The 23,604-nt window shown below is 41.4% G+C and overlaps 1 protein-coding gene across 1 annotated transcript in view; it reads right to left on the bottom strand.

The window, feature by feature from the left end:
* The window catches only part of Tmem164 (transmembrane protein 164), a 161,314-nt gene that overhangs the window by 87,158 nt on the left and 50,552 nt on the right, over positions 1–23,604 (bottom strand). Inside the window, 1 exon segment of the mRNA XM_059249919.1 lies at positions 6,151–6,200. Coding sequence (XP_059105902.1) covers positions 6,151–6,200 — 50 coding nt within the window.

Raw genomic sequence — 23,604 nt, 5'->3', positions numbered from 1 at the left:
AGTGTAACACTGAACTTTCTAGCTAATCTCACAACAAGAAAAAGTCTGTTCAGGCATAAAAATACAGGAAGAAAGCTAGTTGTGGTAGTGGATTTGGGAGAATGAAACACAAGAACCAATAATTCCAGGCCGTCCTGGGATACACAGTCAATTTCAAGCCAGTCTGGGCTACATGGTAAGACTCTATCTCAAATAATTAAATACATACATACATACTTACATACAGACATATATCATAGGAAATACTCATGGCCTGAAGGAAGGAATAATCAATTCGACCAAGAAAAATGCAAAATTGACGTGTAGCAAACACTTCATTAAAAAATTAAAAGTTGCGGTGTATGTGGTGCATGTTTTTAATCCCAGCAATTAGGAGGGAGAGGCAGGCAGATTTCTGTGAGTCTAGTCCATCGGGAGCTACATAATGTGACCCTGTCTCAAAGAAAAAAAAATGTTAAAACGTAAGCCAGGCATGGTGGTAAATGCTGTAATCCCAGCACTGAGGATGATCTCAAGTTCAAGTCCAGCCTGGGCTACATAGTGATTTACAGACTAATCTGAGATATCTATCTACCGAGACCTGTCTCAAACTTCCGAAAGAGAACTGGAGAGATTGCTCAGTGATTAAGAGACTTTCCCGCTCTTGCCAACACACATGTCAGAAGGCTCAGTACTGTGTGGAACTCTACTGCCTGGAACTCCAGTCCCAGGAGATCTGACACCTTCTTCTGGCCTCCTTGACACCTGTATACATCTTCACATACATACACACAAACACACACATAAAAATAAGTCCTTTTTGAAAATTAACAACAAAAATGTTAAAAAAGCAAAAGGAGAAGTATTCATTGCAAAAGTAAAAAAAAAAAACTTCTAGACTTCACATGCATATAATTTATTCAACTATGACGAATATCCCTATATAAAACTCATAACATGAATTGATAGCCCACAGAAGAAATTATACAAATGTATAAGGAACATATGAGAATAAATATAATATGTATATATCTGAAATCTGCTGTAATAAAGAAAAAACTGAGGAAAGGGTTAAGCAAAAAAGTAAAGAAAAAGTCACAGTGAGATGCTTAGGAGAGCTGAGGGACTCCTGGCTACTCCAACACAGCCCTCTTTCCTCTCCTTTTATCAAAAGGAAATCTTTTTTTCTCTTTCTTTTTCTTTTCCCTTTTCTTTTTCTTTTCGAGACAGGGTTTCTCTGTGTAGCCCTGGCTGTCCTGGAACTCACCGTAGACCAGGCTAGGCTCAAACTTAGAAATCTGCCTGCCTCTGCCTCCCGAGTGCTAGGTTGGTGCTAGGTGTGCACCAACCCACCCTACCTGACTCCACCTCAGTTTCAAAAGGAAATCTTATTTATTAAGTGTGAGGGATTGCAAGATGGTATATGCCTTTAATTCCAGTGCTCTGAGGTGAATCTGTGTGAGCTGGAGGCCAGTCAGGGATAAAAAACAAGGAGGGAGGGGAAGACGAACTTTCACATAATATGACAGGGTAGGTTCCCTAATGGTGACCGAGACAGGTAACTTACTTAAAAGTTGGCACACTTCAATGCTTACTTCCTCTTTAGATTGTTTTTTTTTAAAGATTTATTTATTTATTATGTACACAGAAGAGGGTGCCAGATCTCATTACAGATGGTTGTGAGCCACCATGTGGGTGCTGGGAATTGAACTCAGGACCTCTGGAAGAGTAGTCGGGCTCTTAACATCTGAGCCATCTCTCCAGCCCGTTTTTTTTTTTTTTTAACAAAAGTTCATACAATGTAAATACTCTGCAAACGTGTTATCCTATAGTGTTTAGGGGATAATGACAAGGAAAAAAAAGCCTCCTGTTCAAACAGATGCAATTTGAAAAGAAACAAACAAATCTTGCAGTGTGCAGTGTGCAGTGTGCAGTTGGTTGAGTCTGGGGAGGTGGAACCTCACACAGAGGGCAGAATGTATTACTTTCAGGCAAACCTGATAAGAAATAAGGATTCTATAGGGTGGCCATAGAAAGTACTGGGGGACCACTCTTACGGAAAAAGCCACTCTAAGCAGCCAAATGAGGAAAGGAAAGTGGCTCAGATTCCAAGAGATGGAGAGCAGTCATGCGTGAACAAATACGACACAACACACAATGTTGGAGCAGCTTGCTGAGCATGCATAAAGTAGGAGCGCCTAGAAACACGAAGATAAGGGGCTTTCAGAAGCAGAAAGCTAACAGGCTGCAATTCCCAAAGTCGGTGAGATCAGAGGGCATAAGACCACCATGCCCAAGGTTGCTGTGGACTGGGTCAAGTAGAAACCCTGCCAATTCTAGCTCTACATCTCAGATGCATGGTTTCTGCTGAGGCAGCCTTTATAGCAGCAGGCTACAGCAGCAGCACTTAGCAAGTCGCATGTCAGCAGAGGTGCACATAAATGAAATAGTCACGACCCAGCTGGAACACTGGCAAACTATCAGTCCCTCCTGTGAAACAGGCCACAAGATCCCTGTAGAGAATCCTGCCCCTTCTCTACCCGCCAAAAGAACTGTCAGTCCCAAACCAGCATGGGGCAATGCAGCCTGCTGTATACATCATAACCCCTTTCCTGCAGTGACTGGGCATGTCTCTGCAAAGAACATGCCAAGCTCTGTTTAGCTGGGAAGCTAGCAAACTCGCAAAGACTGGTACAGCAAAGCAGGAGTGGACAAATAAGAAATAGGTAGGTAGTGCTCGTCCACGTGGCCACAGCAGAGCCTGTGTGTACACTCCGAGTGTGTACACTGAGCCATAAGGACTGCTGAATGACATAGGTTGATGGTTTTAACACTTCGAAGGAAGACTGAAAGGATGAATAAATCCAAGACTTTATTCTACATAGCAATCAAAAATCAATAATGAGCCTGCTGAGCAAATTTAAATACAGAGGAAACAACAGAAAACATACAAGATTAAGCTCAAGAAATAAAACATAACCACACGAGGAAAGATTCTCCAAATGAAAAAGAATACTGCATACTCACCCAAACTTATGGCAATAAATCTGAAGATATAGGATAAGTAGATAATTTTCTAACAAATACAAACAACCAAAATTAAAGCCAAAGAATTTAAATAGATTGGTTTCCATAGAAGAAGACACTGAAAAGGTAATTATGACTCTGCCTAATGAAAAAGATACCAAGTCCGGATGTGCTTTACAAGGGAGTTTCATCAGACCTTCAAAGGACACGTAACTTCTAAGTGTAATTCAAGTATTATGGGCCAAAGAAAAAGAAGAAACATTCTATACTATATGTTACCCATCTTATCTTTAATATTCAAATCTAATAAAAAACACAAAAGATTTCAATCTCACCTATGAATATTGAAGACACATTCTAAATAAAATACTGATAAACAGAATTCAGCTTTGTATCAAAATAGTAACATACTGTGATCAGCAGGCTTACTTCAGTAATATAATAGTAGTTCAAATCCAGAAGTTCTCTATCAACATAATTCATTGTATTGAAAAATAAATTAGATCTGGGGTATAGCTCAATAGCACAGAACTTGACTAATGTGCTTCAGGAAAGAAAAGAAAAAACCTGGAGTAAAATTTCAAACTCATGCAGATGCTATTAAAATACAGTAACCAATCTTGTAAGTAAATGTGGAAACATAAGAAATGAAAAATTGAAACCAAATAAATAAACAAATGCCAATAGCAAATGTAAAAACACAGAAAACATTTTGATTTTAAAATCTTTAGGCAGAGTAGGCCATCAACATGATTTCTATTTAGCTACCTAAGTTTCTACAAAACGCAACAAAAAATGTAAGTATTGAAAAGATAGAAGAAAAAATGAAATTTACCAGAGATAATAGGAGAATCTGCTAAACATAAGATAAATATTCATAAAAGTCAATACTTATTTTCCTTCAGAGCAGATAGCACTTAGCAATGGAGATGAGGAAGGCATTTGAGCCCCAACAGGAGAAAAGTTATTAATTCTTGAGAAATGCATCAAAAAGAGCATAAAATAGATAAGAAGAAAAGAATAGATCTAATTAACACAAAATCAGATGTGAACATGCAAAGAAATACAATTTCTTAGCTAAAAAGAACCTAATTAAAAAGTGAAGCCCAATGTAATGTAATTCTAATTAGAATCCCAGTAGAACTGGAAGGGAATACTCAGTAAAAGGAAACTTTAAAATGTATAAATAGGAAAAGTTGACAAGACGGTGCTAAATGAATTTTCAACTAATGTCATCAAGTCAATATGGTCTTGGTACACAAGCCAACGGAACAGAACAGAGAATCAATAACTTGAGCCTAGTACATAAAACATTTAATAGCTGGCAATGACGGATGTTCAGTTTACAGGAAAAAGCTGGGAGTGTGTAATATACTGTTCGAGTGCAACTGGTTATTCATCTTTGGTAAAGCAACTTTAAATAGAATTGGAAATGAGGAAGCTCCATAAGAATAATATTTGTATAGAAAAGAAAAATATTGTGTAAAGCATTCACATACACACACAAACAAAAATTGAAAGCAACAATATACAAGGTTAGTAGACAGTAATGGTTATCTCAGCATTATGGAAAGAAAGTAAATATTCACTAACAGGAAATGCCAAGATAAATTATGTATTTATGAAATGTTTTACAGCCTTCTGAAATAACACTTATACCAGTAGACTTTGATAGATTTCCATGAGATGTTGCTGAATGAAAAAGCAACATGTATTAAAGAATAAAAACAATGAACAAAACCTTCTAAAAGCCACATGTGCTTGTCCATGCACATGGAGAAAGATATGTATTGGTTTAGTATATGGAGGGATAGTGTGAGTTAGGGGCCAAGCAAAAAGAAATTACAAAGGACCACTATGAAATATGCAGTAATCATATGAGTATAAAATGTAAGTAAACTAAATTAAATTGAGAAAATAAATAGTACAAATATGAGTAAACAATGTGATTTTTGCTTATCAAAAAAAGAAAGGCAATAACCGAAATTATCTCTTGGGGGGAGGATGGAGGTGGTGTTTATTTTCTGATGAGGATTGCTGCTTTCATCCCTAATGAAATAAAAATCAATGACTATTGCTTTAAAAACATTACACTGAATAATTGAGCTCATTTTGAAAAGGCAAAGGAGGGAAGTGAGGTTAAATAGCCATTTTCTGTGGGAGCTGTCCACATAAAATATATAAAGTCAGGATCCATTACCCCTCACCGGGAAGAAAGTTACTCACCTTAGGCAAGAGACTAAGTGGCTATTCTAAGGAGCTGTTTGCAGCGGCAAATGGGGTAGCTTTACCCCTGCCTAACACTCTAATGACTTAAGTAAATCAGAAAGCCATTTACTCTACTCTCAACTAGCCAAGCATCTGCTAGGCCTATTACTTCCTGTTCCCTCCCTCTGGCCATTTCCTTCTTCAGGAATAGCTCCAACATGGCGGTGGGGGTGGAGAGAGGAAATTAATTCAGCCCATTTACCTTCACACTAGCAACTCTAATAAAAGGTCTGATGAGGGAGATGATCACAACTCATGGCGAAAATGAGGGTTCTGGGACACTTACTAATTTAATTTAAGTAAACTTGCCTTCAGAGAAACATGATTGCTTGCTTTATTGAATTTGATGTTTGCTGATATTTGAAAGAAACTCAGGATTTCTAAGGCTAAGGACGTGGCTCAAGGGTAGAACATTGTGCAGCAGGTATAAGACCCTGAGTTCAATTTCCAGAATCCCTGTCACTTCATCTTGCACCTGAAGGAAAAATGCCCATTAAGACACAGGAACAATGGCCTTCAATGGCACATCACCAGTAGGGGTAGTTGGCGGGAGAGGGACTGTGGAATAAAGCCAGGTACTCCCCAGCAGCTCTCAAGAGTAACCTCAGTAGGACAACAAGCTGCCAAGCCACCCTTGGATGTGTAAACACAAAGATTGGTTCAGTAGGATTTGCCAGGGCTCAACAACAGCTACAACCTATATCCAACATGTATATGACAGTTCAGTGGACCTCGACAGATGTTTAATCCTTGTAAAAGGCCAGAGGACCAAGCAGTCCAGTCCAGGGGGGTTGAGACCACATTGTCCTCTATCACCAAATGGAAAGAATAGCCTGAAAAGGAAGGGCCATGGGGTAAAACACAATTTTCTCTTACTTGAAGATGACGATAGCTCCCGGACATGGAGGGCAGGCCAGGAGGAAGATCTGCAATTGAAGAATTAAGAATGGTTAGTGAGCAAAACACTGAGCACGGTGACTTGGTTTTACTTTAATAACATTTAAAAAAAAACCAAAAGTTTTACATAAAAAAGGTAATATAAAAAATTAGAAAAGTAAAATTTGTATGTTTTGTGTGTTAGTTAAAATTTTTATAGTTATGAGGCAAACAGATAGTTTACCAAAGTATATTTGGTGTGTGTGTATGTGTGTGTGTGTGTGTGTGTGTGTGTGTGTGTGTAAGGGAGAGAGAGTTCATTTTTCAGTACCTAACTTCAATATGCCATAAGTAGCCAGTCTTTGAAGCTTTACCCCAGGCCAGGTAAAAATAGATTCTGCACATGGAAGATGCGCACACACGCCATCTGCTTGCCTCCCATGAGGGTAGGTGGGCTTATCAATACTCAGAACTGCCAAATTTAGCACATGAAAATGCAGGCCACCAAGTTAAATTGGAATTCCAGAGAAACAATGAATAATGTTTTTGAGTAAGTAGGCTGGAAGTGTTGCATGAAGCATGTTTCTATAAAAACATTGCTTTGTGTTTATCTGAAAATTGGAAGTATCTGGGGATCCTGAATTTCCCCACAACTCTAACAAACTGCCCCCCCCCAGTCTCTAAATCCCACTGGATTGTTTGTTTCTACAAATTGACCTAGGGAATTTTTTAATGCCCTGTTATCGTGACAGGCAAAAATGCAAACCAAAAGATCTGTCACTCAAGAGGACAGTCAGCTCCCTGCTCTTGGGTGTGACACAGGCCTGGACTACAGCCTCTAAGGACCTGCAGTTGTTTGCCTTTTATTTACCCATACCGTTGTCTTCAACTGTCATCAAGGACAAAACATCCTTTGCAAAATTTGCTAAATACGCAAATTCCTGGGTTCTCACATAAAGCCCTCTGATTCTGCAAACCTGTGACCTCCCCCCACCACATCTGCATGCTGAACAAAAGTTCCAGATGGAATGAGGTCAGCCATTCCTGGTAGCCTCACATGCTATGTGTTTGCTCTTGGACTGAGCTACTCTGAGGGCCAAAGACACATGGGATGGAGGATTAACTAATACCTAAACCTTATGTTTGTAGGGTTCCTTGACCCAAACTGATTTGATTGTGTGGTTTAAAAAACTCATTGATAGCTGACAGATTCCATTATGGGCTTGTTGGCTTTGCCAAGGGTACATGCTTTGACATTTTGTTCCGCCATTCTCTCAGAGTCTACAGTGAGAAGAATAGTCTGTACCATAGGGAAGACATCTGCTTGGCAGCTAGAATCCCTGCTAAGAGGAAAAAGGGGGATTATGGAAAAGAGAAAGAGTCTTAAGAAGAATACCAGTGGGAATCCATCACCTACGATACCCCATCAGAGAACCCCTCCAAGGAAAGAGCCATCTACCAGCACCCACCCCATGCCTTTCCCATGTGGGTCCATTTGATTAAAGTGCAAACTCAATGATAATTTCAGGTCCACAGTCCTCTATTGGACGCCAAATCCAAAAGGCTCTAAAACAGAAAATGTATGCCTGTTCAAAGCATGACTTGAAAAGGGGTAAATCTCACTTTATTTATGAGGAATTTTCATGTACTTCTCACAGAACTAAGATGTATTTCATTGTGTGGAGTAATGCACTCCCAGAGCTCACTGGGATTACATGTAAAATACTCTTACCATCCATCGTGTTGCCTTTCTCAAATACCAAGGCAGCAGATTTCTGAACTACTCTCCTGGTTTTGAATAAGGATCATATACTTGAAATTTTGATTCTGCAAATATTAGTTCTTACCCACACTCTAGCCTAGCCCTCAGGAGCAGTCCAAGAAAGAACTAAATGAAGCTGGTGTTCCTTACCCCAGACACAGCAGGAAGGTTACTTACGTTAGGCAAAGGACCAAGTTAGAGGTTGCACATAGTTACCCAGCATCAGGCCAACCAAAGCCTACACTTTAAAGCTACAGTACAGAGAGGAAACCGGGTCCCAACCACCTTGAAAAGGTCTCCAGTTCATCTGGAATACCCAGGAGAGTCATACCAGCAGCCTTCCTGAGTTTCTGAAATACCCAGGCACTTGCAACATGCCACCAGAAAGTAAAAATGCAATACTGGGCCTCACAATAAATGAAGTCTTACTTTTCTGTGTCTGTAGCCTCGAGGGGCAAGCACATAACTGTTTAACTGGTTCTGGACTTCCCTACAGCAGATATTTAGGAACCTACTAAAGGGATTAAGCCGCCAGTTCCAACCCACTCCATTCTCCAGTTATTCGCCACCACTCAAGAGACAGCCAGCTAGTCTGGTCTTAATGAGCTTACCAATAGTTACTTTCACAGGGCCAAAATGTTCTAATTGACATTCTGGCCTTTCTCACCTTGCCTGTCTATGACTATCACCAGGATAGAGGACTTTTCTTCAAGCAATCTTTGAGTCAAATACAGTGAATACACTAGCAAAAAATCCCACCTCAATATTCAACACATTCCATTTCTAGGTAACCTCTTTCAGCCACTCGAAAGAGTTCTGAAATTGTAAGGTCACAACTAAAATGATTCTTAGTTGATTGTGCCTTGTAAAAGCATTTTAACTTAGCAGCCCAAGGGTCCCCGGCCTTGCCTTTCTTTGCTTCCTTCACTGGGTGGCTCCACCCCTCCAACTTTTGATGGCCTATGTTTTAGACTGGCAGAAGGAAAAACGAAAACATCCCTTGAGCTTTAGGGATGCTTAGCAGTAGGAGAGGACATCTAGAAGTACAAAGATGAGAGATGAGAACACATGCCAGCCTATCCCAGCACCCATGTGGTGCTCTCTATCTAGAGTCCAAACTGCCCAGTGCAGCCCCTAAAGCAAAGAGCAAAAACAGGGAGCCAGGGAAATGGTGCTACAGAGAACTGCCACATCCCCTCAGAGGCGGGGCCATGTTACTTAACCTCATTTCACAGATGAAGAGACTAGGGGAGAGAAGCTCTCACAAGCACTTCTTATGAAGCCCCATTTCAACGCACTTGCCACCTCACACTCATCAAGCAGGCCACAAAGGCTCCTCCTCCCGCCATGGCTCTGCCCATTCAGTGCCGCGTTCAGAGAACACACAGGGCTTTGTGCCAGTACTGCCATACATTCGTGAGATCTATTTTCTATACCATGAGACATCTCAAAACACACCCAACAGGGCAGCCCATCACACGGATCCAGCAATACCTACACAAGTTCATTTTAGCTCAAACTCATCTCAGCCCCAGGTCTGGTGGGTACATGTGATTCGCAAACCCTTATGAAACTCAAGTGTTTATGAGACTTGTCATAGAAGGCTAGTCATTCCAGGAAAAAAAATGTCCAGATGCTGTTGAAACCCAGTCTTAATTCCCTAGGAAAACCCCCATACAAGTCCAAGATCATCTAGCCCAGAACAGTACATTTAACTCTTTCTGGTTACCCAGTTGCTGTCTCAATTCATTTTCTAACTCTAAAGCATTATGGTTCTAGGCCCCCCCTTTGCCTCCCACCCTCTCAGCCATCATTTGTCCTACTCCCTATTCCTGTCCCCAATCATACTGGCCCCAAGTTTACCACAGACCCAGACCATCATAAATGAGCTGCTGGCTTGGTTAAGCACTAGAGGGACATGGTTGAACTCCATGAAATGGAAATCGAGAGTAGGAGGCACAAGGGACTGGCATGGAGCCTAGCACACTCGCCTTCAGGTCCTAGTCCTCTGGCCCCAGTTTTCCTGGCTCTACTTCTGATGAAGACACCCAGATATCTAGGATTCCTCAGGACAAGTGCTTATGAGTGTTACTTACCATAGGGAGGATCAACTCCCTGGGTTGCACAAAGTCTATCCTAAAACTCTACTCACACCTTTGTAGCCTCATCATTTCTCTCTGGACCACTGTGACAATCTCTTCCATGTCACAATGTTACAAGAAGGATCTATCTAAAACGCCACTCTGCTGTGCTATTTTGATCCTCCCAAGGCTGGCCAATACCTCAAGAAAAGCACAGCAGATAAAAACATCTAGGCTCCAGGCTCCATCTATCATGTAAACATGTACAATGCCAACTGTACCCTGAACATACAATATGCTGGTCAATGTGCTTCTATAGCCTCGTTTCGTTGTTCAGTTTAAAAAATACTTTTAAAATGCATAGTATGTCTGCGTGTATGTCTGTGCACCACATAGGTGCAGTGCTCAAGTTGGCATCAGATCCCCAGGAACTGGAGTTATAGACAAGTTGTTAACTATCATGTGGGTGCTGGGACTTGAACCTGGGTCTTCTGCAAGAGCAGGTAGGGCTCCTTACCGTAGAGCTAGCCCCATCTACAGCTTAATCACTAACAGTTTCACCTGACTCAATTACATGTACATGCAATAATTTACCAAGTTCCTTTACCATTTTCTTAGTCCACAGTTATAGGAGACTTTCTGGGTCCAAGGAAACAGAAATAGTTACCCCTGCCTATCCATGGGGAATTGGTTCCAAGACCCCTGCTCCCAGACCCCCACATCTGTGGATGTTCAACTCCACTATAGAAAATGCCGTAACATTTACATATCACCTATTTTTGTTTTCCTATATATTTTAATGACCTTTAAATTACTTACAATGCCTAATACAATGTAAATACTATGTACATGTGTGCCAACTATATCATTAGGGGCTAATGTTAAGAGAAAGAACTGTCTCATACATTCTAATACAAATGGATTTTTTAAAAAATAGTTTTGTCTTGCAGTTGGTTGAATTCTTAGATATGGAGGCAAGATATGGAAAGCCAATTAAATATGCCTTAAGGCTTTTGATTTCATAATGATAAAGTGTGCTCTAAGAAAGTTATTTGAATCAATATTTCCTCCAGGCATATATGAGAATATGTTTTCTTCTGCTGCATCCTGGTCAAATGGTAACTATCATTTTGAAAAGCTCTAAGAAACTTATTTGGGCTTTCGTTGTTATTGTATTTTCAATTTGCATATCTCAGACAACCAGAAATGTTAAACTGCTCTCTAACATGTTTATTAACTAGCTGGATTTCTTTTGGGGGATGTGGCCATCTTTGTATTTTTTCTATTGCAATTTGCCTGCTTCTGTTTTAGTGAGTCACCAAAGCTATCTATATATTAATAACATTTAGAAGCTGTCAGGAGACAGGAGGCTCAGGAGTTCAAGGTCAGCCTTAGCTATAGGTGGAAAGCAAAGCACTTACTCTAGACTACACATACTTTGACTGTAAACATGTCTCCCCGCTGGAACAACTCTACCTATAGTAGTCTCTTCATGTATAGAAGCTGTTTGACCATTATGCCATCAGACATACATCTTATTTCCTTTATGGCTTCTATCTCTGATATCGTGTTTCGAAAATCTTTTACAACCCTGGGGTTATAAAGTGGCTCACCTATTGCTTTCCTAATACTTTTATAGTTTTAATTTCAATTGTAAAATCTACACCATCAGCCAGTTGTGGTAGCTCCCCACTGGAATCCCAGTACGTGAGAGCACTGAGACAGGAAGATGAGATCCAAACCACGCCAGCCTAGGTTACATGGCGAACTTGAAGCCACGGACTACAGTGAAACTGGTGGTCTGAATAAAATGCCCCCCGACCCACAGTCTTAGACATCTCGACCCTTGATCTCAGTTTGGTGGCACTGTCTGGGGAGATTTGAGAGGGGTGACCTTGCTAGTGGAAGTATGTCACTGAGGGCAGGCTTGAAGTGTAAAAAAGCCTCATCTACAGCCAGTTCTCTCTCTCTCTGCTTCTGGCTTGTGATTCAGGACGGAATAGTTCTTCCTGTGCATGCTACTACTTTCTGACACCATGGACTCTTAATCCCTGTGGAACCATGAACCCAAATAAACTCTTTCTTCCATAAATTATCTTGGTCCTGGTGTCTTATCACAGCAATGGAAAAGTAAATGATACAGAAATATTGTTCCACATCAATCAATTAATTGATGGATCTACAACACCAAGAAACTACCCTTGGTAGTCCTAGTCACTATTCCAGAATGGCCTCAGAGGACATCCTTCCCTCCTGTGGGGATACTTTGCAAATGCAGACATAACACCTTTTCCCCAGGAAACCTTCCCCATATACACGCCCACAGTTAAAGGCTACTACTCCCCAGTCCTCAGACCAGCTCTCTCAGCTTACCTCTTTCTAAGAATTTACCATTTTTGTCAGTGTAAGAGGCTTACAAAGAAGCTCCCCTCAAGAACTTAGAGTGATGGAAATAAATATACCCAAAGAGAAGTAAGCTGTAAAGTCACAGACTTAACGGACCAGACTGCAACCTACTTTGAATGATTTCTGAAAAACTATCAGACAACCACTGGGCAACCACTGGGGTGCGGAATAAGAAGAGGTGCAAAGGGATGACTAGGTTTAGTAATGTCCATTACTCAAACAATGGCAATTCCTAGGCTCACAACCAATGATTTCTGATTCAATTGGCAAATCCACCCAGATTAAAAGGCTGGGTATTTTTTGTTTGTTTTTGACAGGATCACACAAAGTAGCCAGGTTAGCCTGTAACTCATAATCCTCCTGACTCAGCCTGCTGGATGCTAGGGTGACAGGCATGTGCAGTTTTCCAGTTCAGGCAGATGGACACACGAATTCATCCTGTGGCCTTGGAAGAGAAGAGGGTTTTTTGATCTGTAAAATGGGACTGAAAATAGGACTTATGTCTCACAGGGTTTCAGAGAGGATCAAACATGATAAAACGAGCCAAAGCATTCGGCACAATGCCTACCACAGAGCCAGCCCTAAATACACAGCAGCTATTAACCTGATTCCTATAGAAAATCCATTCCTAGGGTGAACTACATCAGCAACAGCTTATATTAAACTTGCAATCCACCCTACTTTGTTTTTTTTCTAATTTTATGCTCATATTCATAACATTCTGACATATGACTTGGCTTCCCTTGTCCAGCTGCCTAAAGGGAGAAAATACTTAACCATTCAGACTCAAGTTCCTCATCTGTGAAATGAGGATTACAATGGAACTATCTCAGAGTAGGTGAGAGAATGAAATGTTGGATTGCTGAGTTCAGTGGATACCGTAATATAAAGAATAAAATAAGTGTCACCTATGGAGAGCATCGTCCTTATTGGCTATCCCTTTCCCTTATCCTTATACTGTAAATTCCACCAAAGCACATGGCAAGTTTGATTTCCTCTACAAAGCCTTCTCCAATAACTCCAGACAGCCTTACACCCCTCTTTTCTAAAAGCCTGTTATTGGATTTCATTTAAATGGCTCTTTATCATCACACACAGTTGCACATAGTGGCATAGTAAATTGAAAGCTAGAATCTGGTTATCAATGCTTCCTTTCAGACGTATCTTGAATTGCCAATGATGGGCCACCGAACAAGCCCACTGGAGCATAAGCAAAGAAGGCCCTCGCCAATGTGGCCTCCCAGTGATGCCTCGCCAATATTTTCTATGGAACCTCCATTTCTGCATTTCTAAATGGAAAAAAAAAATGGCACTTAGATGTGATGTCACAGCTTCAACTGTTATATCCATGTAGGCACCAAATTCTCTCTGAGGTTTCCATGTGGATGGTATACAGGCACCTCCGATGTAGCATGCTTAAATCTGAACTTATTGTCTTCTTTCCCTGTCTACTCCACTTTAAAAAATGGGAGAGAAGGGCCTATCCTTCCATATGGTAGGCTTCCCATGAAGAAGGGTAGAAAGGAGAGAAACATAACAATTGCCAACAGCAGCCGTAACCGCTCAGGCAAGCACTAAAAGACACAGTAGTTAATAAGGAAAGTGCCACCATTTCTAAAAGAATCATTTACAGTGGGGAAACCTGACAGAAGCCACCCAAAGCAGGAAACCACATCTGGCATCACATTAATAAGACATGTCACCACGTACCTCTTGGTATGACAGAGAGAGTAAAGAATATGCCATTTTTGTGATAACCTGACTCAAATTACATAATCCCAGTCGAAACATAAAGAACTTTTCCACAGAAACTGGCCAGCACTCTTTAAAACTGCCAGGGTCACAAAAGACACTGGAAGACTAAAATACCAGGACAAGGCAAGGTAATGTGAGGCTCTGGACTGGATCCTGGAGAAGAAAAGGACATTCATGGAAACACCATTGGGACCTAAACAGAGTGTCTAGCTTAGCTAATAATACTGTACCAACACTAACAGTGTTGACATTGTACTATAATTACACAAGATACTAACATTTGGAGGAGCTGGGCGGCAGGTGTATGGAACGGCTAACAGATATCTTTGCTCCCTTTCTAGAAGTCACAATCATTCCAAGAAACAAAATTAAGAACTTCGAGTGGTGGTACACTTGGGAGGCAGAAGCAGGTGGATCTCTGGGAATTCAAGGCCAGCCTGGTCTACAGAGTTCCAGGACAGCCAGGACTACATAAAAGACAGACCCTGTCTGAAGGAAGAGGAAAAGGAGGTAGAGGAGGAGGAGGAGAAGGGAAGAAGGAAGGAGAAATAAGAGGTAGGAGGGGGAAGAGGAGAAGGAAGAAGATGAAGAAGCTGAGAAGAAAATTAAAAGGACCTGTGAGCAGATCACAATCAGCTTATCTTCAAACCTCAGAGGTATTTGGATGCCTCCTATCTTTCTGAACTGAATCTTCACATGCAGCCAGTTCCCACAGCTTGGCATCTTGCCACTTTAACCATTTTACTGTGTCTGGAGTCCATCCTTACTATCTTTTCCTAGTTTCCTCCATATCTTGCTCACTCAACCTGCAGTTTTCCTTGTTAAACTCTGGGTCTCCAACACCTCTCCCTCTTTACCCTAGTTCAAAGTATTGTCATATTCCTACTCCTAAAACAGTGTCTGATTGCCAGGCAGCGGTGGCACACGCCTTAATCCCAGCACTCTGGAGGCAGAGGCAGGTGGATCTCTGTGAGTTCAAGGCCAGCCTGGTCTACAGAGGGAGATTGAGGACAGGCACCAAAAACTACATGGAGAAACCCTGTCTCCAAAAAAACAAACAACAACAACAAAAGTGTCTGATTACATTATACTCCTTAAGAATTTCTGATGACAGATTTACTGCAGTCCTTATCACAATTAATGACAGGCTAATTCTCAAATTTACATGACAGTAACAACCAAAAAAAAAAAAACTTTAAAATAAGAGCACGCAAGACTCAATACTACCTGGCTTCAAAACTCTACCCACGGCAACAAGAACCAAAGCAGTGTGGTACCAACATCAATGATAGGCATACAGATGATGGGACAGAATTTAGTCTACCCTCTCAACTGATCTCAAAGGGAGAAAGCATACTCACTGTAGCAAATGATGCAGGGCCACGTAGTTATCCACATGCAAAAGAATGTCTTATCATACAAATATAGACAATGGTTTACTCAAAATCAAAGATCCAACTGTGATAGTCAAACTTACAAAGTGTGTGAAAAACATCAGAATAAATCTTGATGACTGGGATTTGACAATGAACTCGATATGACATCAAAACACAGGCATCAGGAGGAGGGTCCTGAGTCCTCACTCCTGGCTGAGGAGCTGGCTGCAGTTTTTCCTCAGTATATGGCCACTGGTAGGTTGTCCGTGTTCTATTGGACAGCTCCACACCTAAGTGCCTATGGGCAGCTCTAACTGGACCAAGTGAGTCATTTTTTTAAAGTCAGGCTTGGTGGTGCTTTCCTTTAATCCCAGCACTCAGAAGACAGAGGCAAGTGGATATCTCTGAATTTGAGGCGAGCCTAGTCTACATAGTGAGTTCTAGGTCAGCCAGAGCTATGTAGACCTTGTCGAAGAAAAAAAAAAACCAAAACCAAAAACCAAAACCAAACACACACACACAAAAAAAAACCAAAACAAAACAAAAAAAACCCAACATTAAATGGGGAAAGAGAAATTGAGCGATCTGGAAGTTGTAGGGGTGAGTGGGAAAGTGGTTATGATCAAATACATTGAATACACATATGAAATTTTCTTTTTCAAGATTTTATTTTCAATTATTTGGCAGGGAGAGGTAATGTGCATATAAGTACAGGTACCCGCAATGGCCAGAGGCATCAAATCCCCTAGAGATAGAATTACAGGCAGTTGTGCATGGCTTGAACTCAGATCTTCTGCAAGAACAGTATGTATTCTTTTTTTTTAAGATTTATTTATTTATTATGTATACAATTTCCTGTCTGCATGTATTCCTGCAGGCCAGGAGAGGTTGCCAGATCTCATTACAGATGGTTGTGAGCCACCATGTGGTTGCTGGGAATTGAACTCAGGACCTCTGGCAGAGCAGCCAGTGCTCTTAACCGCTGAGCCATCTCTACAGCCCCAGTATGTATTCTTAACCACTCAGCCATTTCTTCAGCTCCTAATTCTTAAAAAAAATTCATGTGTATGAGTATTTGTCTACATATATGTGCACCATGTGTGTGCCTATTGGCCGCAGAAGCCAAAAGAGAGCATCTGATTTCCTGGAACTAGAGCTGTGGATGGTCATGAGTGGCTATGTGAATGTTAGGAACTAAGTAAACCAAGGTCCTCTAGAAGAGTAGCCAGTGTTCTTCTGAGCCACCTCTCCAACCCAACATGGATGAGAGTTTTCAAAGAAAAAAATAAAAACACTATACTAAAAACATAGGAGACAACAGAAAACATAAAGTGGAATTTTTAAAGATTAAAATAGTTTGTGCTTCAAAGGATAGTGAGAAAGCAAACAGACAGTTATGATGCTGCAAGCCATGCATCTAACAATGACCTAGTATCTGGGCCTTTAAAACCCTTGCTGCTTACTCTAACAATCTGAGTTCAACCCCTGGAACACAAATGGTTGAAGGAGAGAACTGATTCCAGCAAGTTGTCCTCTGACCTTCACACATGTGTGTACATGTGTGCACATGCAAACACAAATAAGTATAATGAGTTTTAAAGACAAATAACCCAATCGCAAAAGTAGACTAAGAGCTCAGCATGGTGGTCTAGTGTCTATAATCCTAGTGCCACAGAAACCCAGACAGGATTGCAAGTTTGAGGTCAGTGAGGGATGATAGCAAGACTGTATCATAAAATAAAAAGTAGAAAGAAAGAAAGAAAATCAAAATGAGAAAATGAACTAAATATTTGAATAGACATTTCTCCAAAGAAAATGTACAAAGGGTCCATATATACATGAAAAGATGTTCACCATCACTAGACATCGGGGAAATGCAAGTCGAATTCACAAGGAGGTACGAACACCCACACAGCAGCATAAATACAATAAGAGACTATTAGCACCGGGAAGATGACCCAATGGACAGAGCCTCTTCCAAGTGTGAGGAACTGTGTTCAGGTGCCTGGAGCCTACATCGACCCGGCTGCGGGAGTACGCATGTGTAATCCCAGCACACCTACAGCAAGATGGGAAATGGGGACAGGAGAATCCACAGAAGCTGGCAGGCCAGCTAGACTAGCCTATGCTCCAAGGAACAAGAATTTCTGCCCCAAACAAGGTGGAAGGCTAGGATTAACACCCAAGGCTGTCCACTGACCTCCAAACAAACAGTCACACCTGTATTCACATGCATATACACTTATTTGCGTAAATAAGCAGACATGCACATGCACACTACACACATGCACATATAGTATATAAATTTTATATAGATTTTTTAATGACAATTATTAGTATTCAAGAGAAGATGGAGAAATCAAGGCCCTCCTACACTGTTAGTAGGGATATAATATAGTGTGGCCATTTTAGAAAACAGTTTGACAATTCCAAGAGGTTAAACATAGTTATCATATGACCTAGCAACTTTACTTCTTTCTTAATTTTATTCTATTGTTTTATGTGTATGAGTTTTTGCCTACATGCATATCTGTGTACCACGTGTATGTGTGATGACCAAGGAGACCAGGAGATGGCATCAGATCCCCTGGAACTGTAGTTACAAATGGTTGTGAGCCTCTAAGTAGGTGCTGGGAATTGAACCTGGGTCCCCTGGAAGAGCAGCCAGTGCTCTTAAACTTGCAACCAGTTCTCCAGCCCCAAATCCTACTCCTATAGCCAAGAGAAATGAGAACATATACAGATCCGAAAGCTAATACATAGAGGTTAAAATATTATTCATAAAAGCTGAAAGGGAGGATTAATTACAGTGTTCATCAATGAATAAAAAGATACACAAAATATGCACACCCATACCAGACAGTATTACATTGACTTAAAAGGAATGAAGTACCAACGTATATGCTACAACATGAATGAACCTCAATAACGTCATACCAGGGGCTGGAGGTGAGGCTCAGTGAAAGAGCCCTTCGCCTAGCATGCATGAAACGAAGTTTGATCCTCAACACTGCAAAATTAAAAATGTAATTACAGACACACACACACACACACAGTGAAAAAGGCCACACACAAAAAGACATGTTATAACTTTATTTATTTGAAATTCGGAAACAGGCGAATCTATAGATTAAAAAGTATTCTGAAGGCTTTGCAGGTGGTGCAGGAAGGCATTTCTTTGGGAAGTCAATGAAAATGTTCTAAACCTTACTATGGTGATGGTCACATACTTACATGAATGTATTAAAAACCATTCAATTGTGTACTTTAAAATTTAGCTATTCATTCATTTATTTCTATTTGAGACAAGGTGTCACTATTATAGCCCAGGCAGGCATCGAGCTCTCAATTCTCCTGCCTCAGCCTTCCGAATGCTGAGACTGCAGATATAAACCACCACCACGAGTTCTCAAAGATACACTTTCAATGAGAGAATTATAGAGTGTGTGAATATATCTCAATAAAGCTGCTTTTAAAACCCACAAACTTTGAATGGCTGCTTGTTAGTTGGTGAATAAAGGCAAAGGCTTCCATTTAGCAATCATTGCCCGCTTCATCACTAGACCCTCCACAAGTTATTGCTCCCCACTCCTTTCACATACATCTTTATACAGCAGATAAATCAGTCACCATTACCCAAATACCTCCATAGGGTCCCAGCTCCATATTTCCCTCCACTACCCCTCGAGGGGGGATTCTCTCCTCCTTACTTATCTTTATAAGTTTCTACCCAGCTTCTCTCACAAGGCCCAGTGCTGAAGCTCTCCTATGCCAGCCCTTCCCTGCACTTATACGGTAGGCTCTTAAAGCGTTATTTACTGAATAAATAAAGGTAAATACACCTCCCATGTAATGATTGCCTCTGCCACAGAATAACGGCCCTCCCACCCCACCAGAACTTTACATCTTTTATGTTTCTGGTTACAGCAGCAGCTTTCTGTTTCGGACCCCTGGGAAACACTTCCAAATTGTACCGCCCTCTATTTCTCCCCCAAAGCACACCCTTGATGAAGACAGCACTAATACATTAATTCATCACGCCAGGAACGTCGAGTTTAGCTGCGCAGGTTGTGCGCTGCACAACCCTAGTGGCGCCATTCAACTATAGTTTATGTGAATGGCACCCCCTCCTAGGGTTGTGCAGTGCATAGCCGTTCGCGGAGGCCCTCCGTGGAAACAGACCTGGAATTTGGGAATAAAGTCAAAAAGAACATTTGACGAAAAAATGACAATAACAATATCATTTCTAAAGCTTGTGAAGATTAGCTGGACCCTGGTACAAACCTGTGACCCCAGCACTCGGGAGGCTGAGCAAGAGGATCAGGAGCACCAGACCAGCCTGGGCTATACATGGAGATCCGTCGGCTTGGACAACACAGTGAAACCCTGTTTCAAAAAAAAAAAAAAAAAAAAAAAAAGACATGGCAAAGAAACTCCAGAAGAACATATGGGTAGTACACAGTTTTTACATGTAATCAGAAAACAGAAACTCTCCAAAATTATTATTGATGTATCCACAGCAATGGAGAAAGCAAAACGCATTCAGGTCATACAACAAAGGTGTGATTGACAAACAAAAAGGGACAATTGTCTATAGCCTACCTGACACTAAATAAATGGACTTTCCCATGGGGCCCTTGAAGTGATTTGAAATTATGAAACAAGCCACTCTGAAATTAGGCTTCAGGAATGGCTGATCCAGTGTTACCATCTGTATGCAGATCTGTCTCATCATCAACCCATCTATGGGCCACAGGGTTCCCAATAGGCCTGAGTAAGGTGATAAAAATGGGACTCTGAACCCAAAAACCAGAGTTAGGACTTATCTCAAGTCCACCAAAGCACAGAGACCCTCAAGCTCAGCTCAAAGAACCAACTTGAGGCCTAACCTTATTCCTCTATATTCCATACCATAGTGTGAGATTCCTGAACTGGAGAGCCACAAGGGCTGGAGATAATTGGTCCTGACGACAGACAGGCTGGTGGACATTAAAGCATGTCAGACACTGTCCCCACTCAAGATGACTTCAGACCTCCACTTGCATATCTTCTCCACCTTGCATATTTTATTCTACTTCCTCATGGAATTTTTTTTTCTTTTGCATACCCACCCAAATTTCTCCTTCTTCCCAAATCCATTGGTTCTTATTGGTACTGTCCAGAAGAGCAGTCCCAAGTTCATCACAGGAACACCTTCCAACACCCCAGTGAAGACCTAAATCTGGATGTACCACCAAACTCTAGAGAGATGTTTTCCCCTGTATCTAGAAGCTTATGACATTTTAATTCAAAACTGAGACACTGTAACAAATCAAAGACAACAATGAAATACAATAATTATCATAATACAATGAATGTCCACAAATGGGATCTCGTGCCTGCGGAATACTGTCACATTCAATCTGGGATGGCTACAAAATGACTACCTTACAGATAGCATACACAATGTGCACACACTTGACAAAGGAATTATTTGTGTCCTGGGCAGGACAGAACAGAAAGCATCTCACCCCTCAGAACGGTGCACAACTTAAAATGTATGAATTATTCATTCCTGGAGTTTTTCATTTAGTATTTTTGGATCACGATTTACTGGAGGTGTCTTAAACTCCTGAGGGAGAAACTGCATGTGAAGAAAAACACCTGAAATGTGTTTGCTGGTGTCAGGTTGTTGTTAATAACAAAAGCTGCAGCAAATATTCATTATGAAGCATTCTGCATGTGCCTGACATGAGAGCTGGAATGTTACACGTGCTGTTTCATGTATTTCCCATAGCAATCCTGTTATGTGACGTCTGCCCTCTCCCCCCACGCCATCCCCCAGTAGACATATAGGGAAACTGAGCTACAGCAGAGTAACTTTCTTAAGGTCCAGGGGCCAGATATTTTGCTATGTATATAGCTCAGATGGTAAGATAAACACATAAACCATATACAGTGTCGCTGGCCTGAAATTTGTAACCTCGGAATTTGGGAAATGGAGGCATTAGTAGGCATAAAAGTAGAGGCGATCCATTTCAATTCTTCTGCAAGGGTACTCTTTCCATTGGTCATAAGAAGCTTGAGGGCTGTTGCTGATTACGTGGAATGCAAGCAATCTGACACTGCCTAGGGAAAGGGGGCTTAGGGAAAAAGAGTTGGCTAGCTAGGGCCTCTGTTCCAGCTCTTCCAAATGGTGGGCCGCCTCAAGCTTTGCCTTCTCCCTCCTAGCCCACTGCAGTTGTCAGATCCTGATGATGGAAACCAGATGGAGCAGCAAGTTTCACCACCTTGTAACATTGCTTCAGTGTCTATGGGGAAGTTCCTTCCTGCCGTGATTGTCTCCTTGAATTATGACCTTAACTTAGTGCACTCAGAAGTATGTATATTAAAGTGTGTGTATGTAGGAACGTACCCTCCCCAAAGTGCCTCCCCAATATGAATTCCTCACACTTTCTTTAAGGGAGGAGCACATGGCATCTTTGGAAGCTGTACTTTCAGCTTCCAAATAAAAATGCTTCTCTCCTCTTTGATGTGCCAGCTGTGATTTTTGGCTTTGCACTGTAAGTTTGTGAAGCTATTGTGTTCACTTCTGGAGAGTAAAGTTCAAGGTCTAAAGTCCCCGGAGCCACCTAATTACGAACGTCGTGAATATAGCCATTCCTACATCCTGTCTTCACCACAAGGTGATTTGTTGCATTCCCTGGAGTGCCTAACCAGTGTGGGGCAAGAAGAGGCACTCTGGGCCATCACTGCCAGAGAGCACAGCCAGGGATGCCATCTGAAAGAGACTGGAGTGTAGAGAGACTTCCTCGTCTGACCCACTGGAGAAGTATGCTGACGTCTGGACCTCAATCCCAGACAAATATTTAGAACAAGATGACCTGGTTACCTTGGAACTTCGAGAGAGTTCTGAAGAAACCAAGGCTACACCGACCTGTAGGAGGGATGGCCAGTGTCCAGTTCCCCTGCATGGAGGTGATCGACTGAGTCAGGGTCACAGGCACACAAACCAGTATGTTTTCTGAGTTCTGCCAACAAGGATCTAGCTATGACTATGCGTGCAACATTGGTGAACGGTCTAGTTTTGTTTTGGTTTTTTGGCATGAGCTGTTGGGTGGGAAAATGCATAGACAAAGGAAAGAGGTTTTCCCACATCCTTGGGCCTTTTTCACTTCTTTTTCCATTATTTATTTTTTCTTTCTTTTCCTTTACTTTTCTTTTTGAGACAAGGTCTCATGTATTCCAGAATAGCTTCAAACTCCATATATAGTCAAGGGTGATTTTGAATTTTTGAATTTTTAATCCTCTTGCCCCCATCTCCCAAATGCTGGGGTTACAGATGTGTGCCACCACACCTGGTTTATAAGGTGCTAGAATTGTAACCCAGGTTTTGTGCATTCTAGGCAAGCACTCTACCAACTAAACCACATTCCCAAACCTGAGGCCCAATTGTTTCTATCTTTTAAAATAGGAATAAGGGATTTGGCATTCTGATCAGTGGTAGAACACTTGCCTAGAAACTGTAAGACTGAGTTTGGTCCCCAGCATTAGGAAAAAAAAAACATTAAAATAAAATAGGAATAAAAACACCTGTCACAGGGCTGGAGAGATGGCTCAATGGTTAGTTAAAAGCACTTCACTGCTCTTGTAGAGGTCCCAGGTTCAGTTCCCAGCACCAGCGTCAGGTGTGTCACGACTGCCTGTAACTCCAGTTTCAGGGGATCTAACGCCATCTTCTGGACTCCACAAGCACCTACACTCACGTGCACACAAGCCACACACAAACACATACACATAATTACACACAAAGCACAATCATTTTTACAAGAATTTCTATCACATGGGGTGTGCCTAAGGAACAAGGCAGGGGAAGAGGAGAGAGCCACAGCCCAGTACCTGTAAGCAGTGTGTGTGCTAGGCACAAGAGATCCTAAGCATAGCTCCTGTCTACAGGAAGCCTGCAGACTGCTCAGCAAAGGAGTATACCCACTCTGGAGTACATAACACCATCAACAATTGTAATTAACCTACCTCCCAGTAACTCATTCCTAGCCAGAATAAATGGTGGCGGGAGTACATACCTTTGCTTCTG

This window comes from Peromyscus eremicus, chromosome X (genome assembly GCF_949786415.1).
Source record: "Peromyscus eremicus chromosome X, PerEre_H2_v1, whole genome shotgun sequence".
NCBI lineage: Eukaryota > Metazoa > Chordata > Mammalia > Rodentia > Cricetidae > Peromyscus > Peromyscus eremicus.
This window is presented reverse-complemented; position numbering and strand designations above follow the sequence as displayed.